At 30.7% G+C, this 12,135-nt stretch overlaps 1 protein-coding gene across 4 annotated transcripts; it reads right to left on the bottom strand.

Moving 5' to 3' along the window:
- Positions 1 to 2,820: 2,820 nt before the first annotated feature.
- LOC145056575 (phosphopantothenate--cysteine ligase 2-like) lies at positions 2,821 to 6,031 on the bottom strand. 4 transcript variants are annotated; one of them, XM_079004266.1, is made up of 11 exons: positions 5,864 to 6,031; positions 5,471 to 5,527; positions 4,772 to 4,901; positions 4,570 to 4,692; positions 4,420 to 4,464; positions 4,246 to 4,340; positions 4,114 to 4,166; positions 3,980 to 4,039; positions 3,556 to 3,657; positions 3,354 to 3,473; positions 2,821 to 3,239 (listed from the first exon to the last, which is right to left on the bottom strand). In XM_079004266.1, exons 3-11 carry the CDS (start codon positions 4,888 to 4,890, stop codon positions 2,961 to 2,963), a joined length of 996 nt encoding a protein of 331 aa, XP_078860392.1. In that variant the 5' UTR covers positions 4,891 to 4,901; positions 5,471 to 5,527; positions 5,864 to 6,031; the 3' UTR covers positions 2,821 to 2,960. The 4 variants fall into 4 exon arrangements, with proteins under 4 accessions (XP_078860392.1, XP_078860394.1, XP_078860391.1 ...); XM_079004268.1 differs by having other exon boundaries at positions 4,772 to 4,898; XM_079004265.1 differs by having other exon boundaries at positions 5,471 to 6,031.
- Between the last annotated feature and the right edge of the window lie 6,104 nt (positions 6,032 to 12,135).

Raw genomic sequence — 12,135 nt, 5'->3', positions numbered from 1 at the left:
ATCTAGGCACTCATGAGCTTATGAGGCTTAAAGTTGCCAGCTTTATCAAGCCTTGGCCCTTCCCCATGCCCTAGACCTCTTATATAGCTTAGTTTTGGTGTTTCTAGTGTCATGACACCATTCATGAACGTAAAGTTAGCAATTTTATGTGGTAACTTAGTCCTAGGGGACCAGATCTATGGTTTAGAAGCATTTAACTCGATTGGAAGTGACTGAATGGATTTAGTGTAAAGGGACTCGGCGAGTTGTTCATCTAACTCGGTGAGTTGGGTCGTGGTTCCCCAACCTTTTCTGTTACTGAGCAAACTCGTCGAGTCTAGGAGATGACTCTGCGAGTTGGCCATGGTTTTTGGGTTTTGAAGATTGAAGAACTCGACGAGTTCAAGGAGGAACTCGACATGTTGTGAGCGAAATGTCCTGACTCACTTATGATGAGGAACTCGACGAGTTGGATCGAGATTTTCAGGGTTTTATGGATTATGGAACTCGACGAGTTGATGGACCAACTCGGCGAGTTGAGTCAACCAGGATGTTGACTTTGACTTTGACTTTGACCTTTGACCAAAGTTGACCCATAAAAGGGATATGAGTATGAAAAGGGTAATTAAAGGAAATGCTTATGTGTAGGAGTCTGAGAGGGATTGATTTCAAAGCAGGAGCTTTTGCACCTATTTCCCAGTTATCGAGGTGAGTTGCCTTCCAGTAGGAGTGGGTCGAAGGCACCATTGTCGGCCCACTAGTATTGATTACAGTTGCGATGATTGTCTTTGTGATAATTGTCTGGTATGCCACTATCTGTTATGATTTATGTGCTAGTATGTTATGTTATTATGTGATAGTGGTAGGGGTGAAATAGTCCTCGGTTACCGGTTGAAAGAGATCGAAGGGGAGGCCGGCACCCAAATATGTTAGGCAGTATATGATTTATATGTATATGCTAGGGTATATGTGCTAGTGGTAGGGGTGAAATAGTCCCCGATTACCGGTTGAAAGAGACCAAACGGGAGGCCATCACCCAGATATGTTAGGCAATTACCGGTTAAAAGAGACCAAAGGGGAGGCCAGCACCCAGCTATGGTAGGCAGTTACCGGTTGAAAGAGACCGAAGGGGAGGCCAGCACCCAGATATGGTAGGTAGTTACCGGTTGAAAGAGACCGAAGGGGAGGCCAACACCCAAATATGTTAGGCGTTATGTGATTATATGGTATGTGGTATGATGGGGGAACTCACTAAGTTTTGTGCTTACAGTTTTTAGTTTTTGTTTCAGGTCCTTCTTCTTCGAAGGGAAAGGAGCCGGCACAATAGCAGCACATCGCACCCACGATTTCTCGCACATGAGATTCTTGGGATTTGTACTCTGACATTATGTTCCTATGATATGTTTTTGAGATGGCTGACTTATGGTTTTCATGATATGAGATAACATTGATGGCATTTTCAGTAATCTTTTTTGATGAATCTTTAAATTAAAAATGAAATTTTTGGTCTTCAAACTTGGGATGTTACATGCATAGTCCCTTTCATGAACATGATTTAATACAAATATTAAATCAAAGTATTAAATATATGTTGGGAATCGTATATGAATTATATGCTTATTGTCTGGATTTATATGTTAATGTATGTATATATTGCTATCAAACCAAATAGGGTTTTATTTTACGTTAGGACTAAATAGATAATATCATATAATAGTATTAAAAGTAGCATTGTTGAGAAGATAAAAGAATAATAATACTTGATGCTCTGTAGGGAATATAAATACATTAGAGATAGGTTAGTGTCACCCAATAATAAAGTTGGCATTAAAAGTTGGTTACATGCATTGTAATCTAGTCTAGGGATAAACTTGACTTGTGGAAGGTACCTAGTTCAATTAAGTTTGATATAAGGTAGTCTCATTAGGAGAATGTGTGTAACCTAAGGACGAAGAGTAAAGTTCTGTTCCGTGACACTTTCAGGTGTTAATTTACGGTAGCTCCGTGCGGGAGTATGATAGTCTTCCCGTTGGGATGACCAGATATGGTTGGTCCCGATCAGACAACTATAATAGTATGCCTACATATTCTTGAATAACCAGAAATAATAGGTCATGATCAGACAACTGTAATGGCATGTATGTATATTCTTTGTGACATACATAAGCCAAGGAAGCGCCTAGCTGTGTCGTCAATCTTTTAATGGTTCATCAGGCGAGATAATTTTCCCCTGATAATCATAGCCAAGGATTTGTGATGATCGGTAGGAATGGATATGTACAATGTAAGTTTGTATGGATATAGTATGGTAATAGTTGGTTTTGCAGGTCTGATAATTTAGGAATATTATCATATCAATATTGTGGGATTAAAATCCATATGTATCTCACTTGGTTTCTCCAACCTGACTCATTCAGTTTATATGCATCACAAGTATCAAGACTTAAGCTACTGGAACTTTGTTATGATGTTCGGTGATTAAAAGACAACTTGCAATAGTATTCAAGATCATCATGTCTTTACGTTGTAACTTATGTATCTGTATTGATTATGACATCTTTAGGGTTTTAACATTTTAAAAACAAACATTTGTAATCAAAATGATCTTTTATACCGAGATTTTCCGTAAATATAAACAAACGATTTTTAAAACGTAAAGAAAAATTTTAATCGGTTTTAAAAGATGTCATACAGTCATCTTCAAACCATAAATAACAATGGAACCAAATAATTTTCATTGAAAAAAAAAAAGACAACAAAAGCAAACAATGTCACTAATCTGTCAATTTCAAACCTAAGGCCAATACAACAGATGTCATACAGTCATCTTCAAACCATAAATAACAATGGGACCAAATAATTTTCATTGAAAAAAAAAGACAACAACAAAAACAAACAATGTCACTAATCTGTCAATTTCAAACCTAAGGCCATTACAGCTTTCAATCAAGGCAAGTATGACCCACATAGTTAAAGTAAACCTAAGCAAACCTTTGTTTGTCTAAAGTATGAATACTCGTAGACAAACATTCATGTGATGCTGAGATGTGAGCCGAATGTTTGTCTACGAGTAATTTGATCAAGGGAGATTCAACATCTGAGTCTTTGTTGTCCCGATACACGGAGACTTTTCCAGAGTTGGTGACAAGTATTACTACCTCTTTACGACTTGACAGCTCATTTGCTACAACCGCATTCATTTTGTACCTTTTTAGAGCTGCATCTGCCTTCTCTAAAAGAATCTCTTTGTCTGTCTCCAACTGATCATGTAAATAAATGTAACCAACCAACCCAAACATATGTTTTTATTTAATATTTCTACAAAATAAATAAATATCTGTATGCAGTGAGTGAGGGCTTATATATCTATCTACCTTGAATGATACGCAGAATGCTGTGGGGGCCCACACTTTCCGCAAAACCGAAAGCATCTTCGGGACTTGGGCAAGCCGCATATCCAAAGGACCAGATGCAGACTGAATTTTATGTACTGCCTACATTTATATATTAAAAAAAATTACATTTATTTACCTCTTTTTCTTTTTTTTTTAAAAATTTATGTATTATAAATATTACCATGCTCTCCCATGGAACATAAAAGTCAGATACCGCAGCTGCAAGATAAAACATACCACTTGGTCCAAGCATCTTCATTGATGTTGCAATCAACCGTAAAATCTGCTCATTAGTAGTAATAGCTGTAATTACAAAACAACATTTCTGATTTTGGACACGATGGTCATTTTTGCATTTACATTTCCATAATTTTCTTGTCATTTTCATATGAAAGATGGCCATTTTGCAAAGAAAAAACAAAAAGTCAAAGCTTTATATGACTTAATTAAAAAAGATGATAGAAACAAAATAAATGATATCCATGTATGTTAGGTTGAGTTTTGATGATTAATCTTGCAGACTTGTTATGATTTAAAAGGTCAACTTTCAATGCCAAAACTTCCAAATTTTAAAAATTCAGCTTTATGTTTTTACTCATGCTAACCTGAAGATACTCAAAGATGGTTGTGAAGGGAAGTTTCAGCAAGAAACCTCCTGAAACAGCCTGTCATGAAATGAAACCTTTAAGCATATATAAGAAACGCAGCTTTGAACAAGAGAAAGAGATATGGCTCCTACTGCATGATGTTTGCTAATTGCCGTCTTAACTGCTTCGGAGTGCGACTCGTGCACTGTAAAATTTTGTAAAACAAACAAAGTAGATCATTTTATAAATTAATATTGTATTTGTTTTTTTTTTTTTTAACAAACCTTGTACTTGTATGCATGAATCATCATCGGTAACCCGGAAACATTCGAGTAGCGGATCTTCCGGAAGTGATCTACAATATGGCTGGCAGGTTCCCCTGCAGAATCACTTTCTCAGTTAATAATTTTGTATGTTTGTCTAACTATAACCGGTGTTATAAAATAAAATTTATCCACCTCCTATACAGAAAGATGACTGAATATCCAGATTTCAGAAAGTACCTGCATATAATCAACAAATCATCCACATTGTCTTTCTTGTTAAAAAAAAAAAAAAAAAAAAAAAAAAAAAAAAAAAGGAGAAACTTGAAGGAAGTAGGGGTATACTCGGTAGACGTTGCTCCTCTATGCCCAGAGCTGAAGTTATCGATGTAACGGACACATCGTTGCTCTAAAGGAACAGTGGTACCACCAGATGTCACACATACAACCCTTCTAGGCCCACCTCCACTTCCTAACACCACATCACAAAACATTCAAACAAGATCAACCCAAACTAAATATACATACATATACAGGTGAAGTGAACATGCCTGATAATGAGGATTTCTGATCAATAAATTTGGTTAAGTTTCTGGTTATGATATCACCATCTTTCAGAAGAGGTGCTGTGTCAAAGAAGGAGGTTGTTTCATCCACAGTATCCATGGAAATAGCTACTGAAATATTAGGATGGAGGAAAGGGTTTTAGCCATATAACACAATCAAAGAGATCATTGGTTTTACAAAAATAAAAACGCCCCCAAAAGAACAAGTTCACAAAAGGCAAACAGCCGACATAGATCATTGGTACTTCCCATGTGCAAGAAATTATGTTTAATCAGCCATTTTCATATACATTATACAAAGCAATCAATAAAAAAAAGAGTACTTCGTTTCAAAGCAGTATGATCTAAATAGAAAACACCACAGGGGAAGGCATTACAGCAATCAATTACATATACAATCAATCCAATTCATGGTACCCAAATGCAAAACCATTTTCAATTATCTGCTTAACTGCAATTAACCACATCAGGTAGTAAATACATACCCAATTAATATTAATTCAGAGACAAAAACTTCCCGATCAGGTAGCTATTATCAACTTGAAGTAAAGTTTTGCAGAAATTGCATATATACAGATATTTTGGCATAATAACTCAAACGAAAAGCCAGGAAAGGCACAAAACGGTCCATGAACAGCCTAGTACATACATCTGTGTCTATAAACTGAGACAGACAGTACCTTATTCAGCCGCTTCAGATCAACCAGCTTGATGCAAACAAAAATGCCAGTACCGATCTAAATATAATGAAGAGAGAGAGAGAGAGAGAGAGAGAGAGAGAGAGAGAGAGAGAGAGAGAATTATTGATGATGTTGGTGATAAATTTAATGGCCGTCATTTCCCGCCATTCTTACGCCCATATTAAGATAATGGAGATGCTTAATTATTAAAACCCAAAAACAAAATAAGGTTCGCAGTGGATGGAAAATTGATGAAGGATATCATCCCAAAAGTAAAACCCTACTTCTTACAATTAAAAAATGTCTAGATAATAATTAAAGCAATCAAGGATATCACGGGATTTGCAACTAAAAAAACACAGCAAACGACGAAGAAAAGAAGAAAACCCCTACCCCTAAATCGCCAAAAGAAACTAATAAAATAGCAGTAGGGGAGGGAGTTTGAGGCAGATGCTGATAATGGGTGGCGGTTGGAGAAGTACAGAACAATCACGGATCGGCGAAGTCGGTCGGGTTTTTAGGCTGGAGGGTACCACTTACCAGCCACGGCCATGTTCACGTCATATCATATTCATAAATAAATATATCCCAATCATATTATATTATATATCAAATACTTTTCATTTACATTCATTTAAAACTTTAATGTATTTTTTTGTTTCACCATTATTCATTTAAAATTTCTAATATTATTTTCGTCCTAATATTATTGTTTGCAGACAAAAAAAACACATAGATTAAGAAAAACATTAATTACCATTAATTTTACATAATAAAATGACAGTTTTGTTTTTTTACTTTGCATTTAATGTTCCATTAAATGCCTAGTTGGTTAAATAATAATGAGGAGGTATTTTGGTAAAAATGTAATTTATTTTTAGAAGTGAACTATTATTTTGGGAAAAACCAAATAGAAAGATGGACTATAATTTTGGGACGGAGGGAGTAATAATTATATGTTGGTTAATAATGTTAGGGCTAATGTCATAAAAGCCCTCAAGTTTTCAAGAAATATTCGGTTATATCCTAAGTTCAATTTTATGTCCACAAAAACCGCACATTTGGGCAAAAATTGTCATAATTGCCCTATTTTCCGATTTTACCCTTCTATGAGGTGTTTGGTTCAGTGGTTTGTTGTTCAGTAATTGTCACCCAAACACCCCTGTCCTCTTGCTCGATTTCTATTGTTGTTGGAGACCAAAAACAACTCCACCGGTGAGCTTCCTGCCGAGAGAAAACAAGCCAGAAACCCACCGGCTGCCATCTCCTGCTCCCCACCGTTCCAGCACCTCATTCGATTGTTGAGCAAACCGACGAGCACCCCCTGAAGATCGATGCTCCCCTCTGAATCGAACCTCGAGTCCAATGAATCCAACGTTGAAACATTTCTTCCCCTGAATTTCACTACCATGAAACCCAACTCTTGTCGTCGCCCCTGATTGTCTATCAGATGCAAACTCCTGCAATTTTACCCACTTCCCTCCGCTGCCCTTAATTGTTCATCACCGTCATCTCCTTCACCTCAGAGCAAAACAAATGGAAGTTTTGGTTTAGGTTTCATTTGGGTTTAATTTCAAGTTTGTGCATTTGTGTTGCTAACCACGATTTTGATTTCATCTGTGGTTTTTGAGTTTAAATTTTGGGTATCATAACTGGGTTTAATTTTTAGGTTTGAGCACCCATGACATCAATTTGGGCACTGAGTTTAGATATGGGTAAGAAAAGGAGGTGGTGATGGTGGACGATGTCAATGTAGATGTGCTGGCGGTGGTGGATTTTAGGGATGGTAGCAGTGATGTTTGATATTTGATGGTGATGGTGATGCATATCACAGGTGGTGGTGGTTTCTGGGTTACGATTAGATGATCTTGTTCATGGGAATTTATTCCTTGAGACCAAACTGAGATTGTTCATGGGAATTGATTCAATATATGGATTTCGTTGAGTATGAATGACATCTTTGAGCTTCTATGGTGATGAACAACAAACCACTGAACCAAACACCCCCCCAATGCCAAAGAAGGGTAAAATCGGAAAATACGGCAATTATGACTTTTTTTGCCCAACTGTGTGGTTTTTGTGGACATAAAATTGGACTTAGGATATACCCGAACATTTGTTGAAAATTTGAGGGTTTTTATGACATTAGCCCATAATGTTAAATAAATATCAAATCTAAATTGTAATCATATATAAATTAATTTTCAATATTAAAATAATATTTTTACTTCTACTTGTAAAATTAAGTTTTTTATAACTTTTAACATATTATACTTAATTTATTAGTTTTTTATAGTATTTGATGTAAACCATTATCAATTTAAAATACAATTTTAGAACAATTTATATAAAATACTTAAATTATTAATTTAAATATAACATTATAGAGTCAACTTAAATATAAATTTTAGTTTAACTTAAGCAACCCAAAAAAATATTTTGTAAATAGTTAAAAGTGATAAAGTGTAGTGTGTTTCTAATAATGATTATATGTTGGTTAATAAAGTTAACTAAATATCAAACCTAAAATGTAATCATAAATAAACTAAATTTCAATTTTAAAATAATATCTTTACTTCTACTTATAAAGTTATGTCTTTAACTTTTAATATATTATACTTAATTTATTAGATTTAAAATATTATTATATGTAACCATTATCAGTTTAAAGTTACAACTTTTGAACAGTTTGGGCAAAATACTTAAATTATTAATTTAAATATAACATACAATATCAATTTAAATATAAATTTCAGTTCCACTTAAAAAACCAAAGAATATTTCGTAAATAGTTAAAAGTGATAAGTTGTAGTGATAAATTCAAAAACTAAATTGTAATATCAATTTAACTAAAATATTTCCTAAAGATATTTTTATAATCATTAAAAGTTTTCAAATAAGTAGCTTAAAATAACTTACAATAACAATAGTTAAATATAACTCTATATAAATGATTATATTGTTACCTTTAAAATAAAAAAATAATGTTTAATGTTTTAAAAAATTATAATGATAGAAATTAAAACATTAAACAATAAATTTTAAAAAATTAATTAACAACAATAACAACTATAAATAACATTAAACAATATATTATATTTAATTTTATTCATGTGTAACTTGGGGTAGAAGTCATTTAAACGATTGACTAAACTACAATATTAAAATCTCATATTACATTTCTATTTATAAAATTATGACTTTAACTTTTTAACATATTATGGTTAACTTATTAGTTTAAATATGTTGTCGTATGTGAGCAATTATCATTTTAAAGTCACAATATTTATATAATTTATGAGTTGATGCAAAATAGTTCAATTATTATTTTCAATATAATATTAAACAACTAACTTAAATTAAAATTTCAATTAAACTTGAAAAAAAATCGAGAGATTGTTTTATAAATAGTTAAAGATTATAAATTATAGTCTTAAACCTAAATTGTAATCATAAATTAATAAATAAAAACCATGAAACTATTTTTATAATCTTTAACAATTTTCAAATAAATAGCTTAAAAATAACTTACAATAAGAATAGTTAAAAGTAATATTATATAAAAAAAACTATAATATTTTCTTTAAAAATAAAACAATGTTTTTTGTTTTACATAACTACAATCATAGAAACTAACAATATTCATCAAATAAATTTTAAAAACGTTCTGAACCAAATTAAAATAATTAAAAGTTTGGAAATACGTTATTTTAAATAACTTACAACAATAATAGTTAAAAGTAAAATTATATACAAAACTTATATTGTTGTCTTTAAAAACAAAAACAATGTTTGATGTTTTAAATAATTACAATGATAGAAATTAAAATCTTAAGCAAATAAACTTTTTAAATTTAATTAATCATAACAACAACTATAAATATCATTAAATCATATATTATATTTAATTATATTCATAAGTAACCTGCAGGTAGACGTCATTAAGACACTTAGGATTATACAGTTTTAAAAGATATCTATATTATCATATAATTCAAAACAAACGATGTTTATACCAACTTATTACAAGATTTATTATATAAAAGTTAATAACAATGTTATTGATATATTTAAAAAACATATATTTATAAATTTTTCAAAAATATTGTTGTATTTTGCGCAACGCGCGAGTATTCGTCTAGTTTACCATAAAAGTGTGGTTTACACCAAAAAAGTGGTGCACATTTTGTTTTGTTTTTTTAATAAATAAAAACTTTATTCTTAACTAGGTTATGTTCGGTAAAATTAACTGGTAGCGGGTAGCAGATATCTTGTAGCTTGTAGCGTTTTGTTAAACGTTATATGAAGTAGAATTTGGATTTGGAGTGTTTTATTTAAACTAAACGCTAAAAGCTTATAGTGTTAAACAAGGCTTTCTATTCAAAATGGAGCGTTTTGTCAAACACTAGAAGCTAGAAGCTCTCAAACGCTCTGTGCCGAACATGCCCATAACCTGTAGAAACCACGGTTGTTATGACTAAAAATTTTATAAGGACAAAAAATTAATAACTACAAAAATAACATTAGCAATTCATCAGCAAAAGGAATATTAAAAAAACAATGAAAACAAAAAAAATAATATAAAAGTTATACAATATACTTTTTCGTCCAAGAAAATCATTTCCATGGAATACTTTTCGTTAGCATCAAATATAGAATTGATTGACCACAACTTCAATATTTTTATTTCGACTATGAATTCAAAATTAGTTGGGTCATTGTCTTTTACGAATGTAATATTTGAAGCATCCATATTTCTATAAAAGAGTAGAAGAGTACAATATTATTTATAGCAATGTACTTTGAAATTACATTGTTACAAGATATAAAACAGTTTTTTTTAAACAGTAAATGAAATCAAAATGCTTTGAAAGTACACTGGTATAAAATGGTGATTTAGTGAAATAAACACATGCCATTTTATAGAAACTGATATGACCATTTTACCCCTTGAAGATGCGAAACGGAAAGTAAATGTTGTTATTAGAAATAAGAATGATATGACAATTTTACCTCTATCACATGAGAAGCAAAAGTTGATTGTTATTATTAGAAAAAAAATCAAATTATTTTGAAAAAACATGAAAGGGGTAAAATCGTAAAACATCTGTTAGGGGGTAACTGAAGATTTATTATTTACAACGGTGTACTTTGAAAGTGCATCGCTATTAGCTATAAAATAGTTTTTTTTTTAAATAATTAAAAGAAATATACTTTAAAAGTACACTTATATAAAATGGTCATTTAGTGAAAAAAAAACACATGATATTTTACATAAAATGATATGACCATTTTATCCCTAGCAGATGCAAAATATAAAGTAATTGTTGTTATCAGAGATAAGAATGATATGACAATATTACCCCCATCACATGTGAAACAGAAATTGATTGTTGTTATTAGAAAAATATCAAATTATTTTGGAAAAAATGAAAGGGGTAAAATGGTAAATCATCTGTTAGGGGGTAATTGAAGTTTTATTATTTACATCAATGTACTTTGAAAGTACATTGCTATAAGCTATAAAACAATTTTTTTTATTCATTTAGTGAACAAAACACATGTCATGAATATTGAAAAAAATTAGTAAGATAAATTAAGTTTCATCATGAACTTATTCCACATGTCATTTTATGGTTTTTCTATTTTATTAACTAGGTGTGAGACCCATGTATTACATGGTTTTAATTAAAAAATATATATATAATTTTAACAATTTGAAAAGTTTGAATTTATAAGAAAATGAGAAAAATTTTGAATTATTAAAATTAATTAGACTTTAATGTATTGAATACATTACATATATAAACACTTTCTAATAAATACTTTACATATATATTACCTTACACATTAAATGTGGAAATTTAATTTAATAAAATAAAAAATACAATAAAATGACAAGTGGAAAATAGAAAATTTAAAAATTCTAGAAAAATGACATGTGTCCAAATGAAGGAGAAGAGGACATGTGGCAAAAAAAACCTTCATTTATTATAGTAGATTCCACATAGTATTTAAATGCATTAATAAATGCAAATTAATTTCCTTAATGAACTTTCTTTTTAATTTCCAAATTACTAAATTAAAGCTTCATTAATTTTCTTTATTTATTTATCTAAATTATTTGATTAAATTTAGAGAAAAAAAACATTTGAATTTTTATAATTTAATATTTTCTCATTTTTCTTATAAATTAAAACTTCTCAAATGTTTAGAATTTTATATTTAGTTTTTTCTTTTAAATAAACTCATGTAATACATGGTTCTCATACCTAGTATTGAATGATAAGAACCAGATTTTTAATATATATGAAGACAAAAATTATTAGATGTGTTAAATTTTGTCATGTGACAAGTTACGATTTTGTTTATTAGATGAGAAGAAAGAAATAGAAGACACATATTTTAATGTGTAGGTATAGTTATATTATATGTAAATTTGGAAGTTTGTTAATAAATTATATTTTCTGTGCAATAAATATTTTAAATTTTATCATAAAAAATCACCATAAAGGACTATTAGATAAAACTAAAAGTTGTTTTAGTCTTTTAAAACATTATTGTCCTAAAAATTAATTGTATTTTAGAAATTAAGATCCAATTACCAAAAAAACATAAAATTTGAAAATTCCATATAAATATTTCCCATTTTCGAATATTTATGT

The sequence above is a fragment of the Lactuca serriola genome, chromosome 6 (assembly GCF_051521515.1).
Source record: "Lactuca serriola cultivar US96UC23 chromosome 6, Lser_US96UC23_V15, whole genome shotgun sequence".
In the NCBI taxonomy this organism is placed as follows: Eukaryota; Viridiplantae; Streptophyta; class Magnoliopsida; order Asterales; family Asteraceae; genus Lactuca; species Lactuca serriola.
This window is presented reverse-complemented; position numbering and strand designations above follow the sequence as displayed.

Coding starts and splice junctions, on each gene's coding strand:
- LOC145056575 (XM_079004265.1), bottom strand. CDS start 4,890: ATGGATACTGTGGATGAAACAACCTCCTTCTTTGACACAGCACCTCTT. Junction 4,167..4,245: donor TTCATGCATACAAGTACAAG/GTTTGTTAAAAA, acceptor AAAATTTTACAG/TGCACGAGTCGCACTCCGAA. Junction 3,240..3,353: donor CATTCTGCGTATCATTCAAG/GTAGATAGATAT, acceptor TTACATGATCAG/TTGGAGACAGACAAAGAGAT.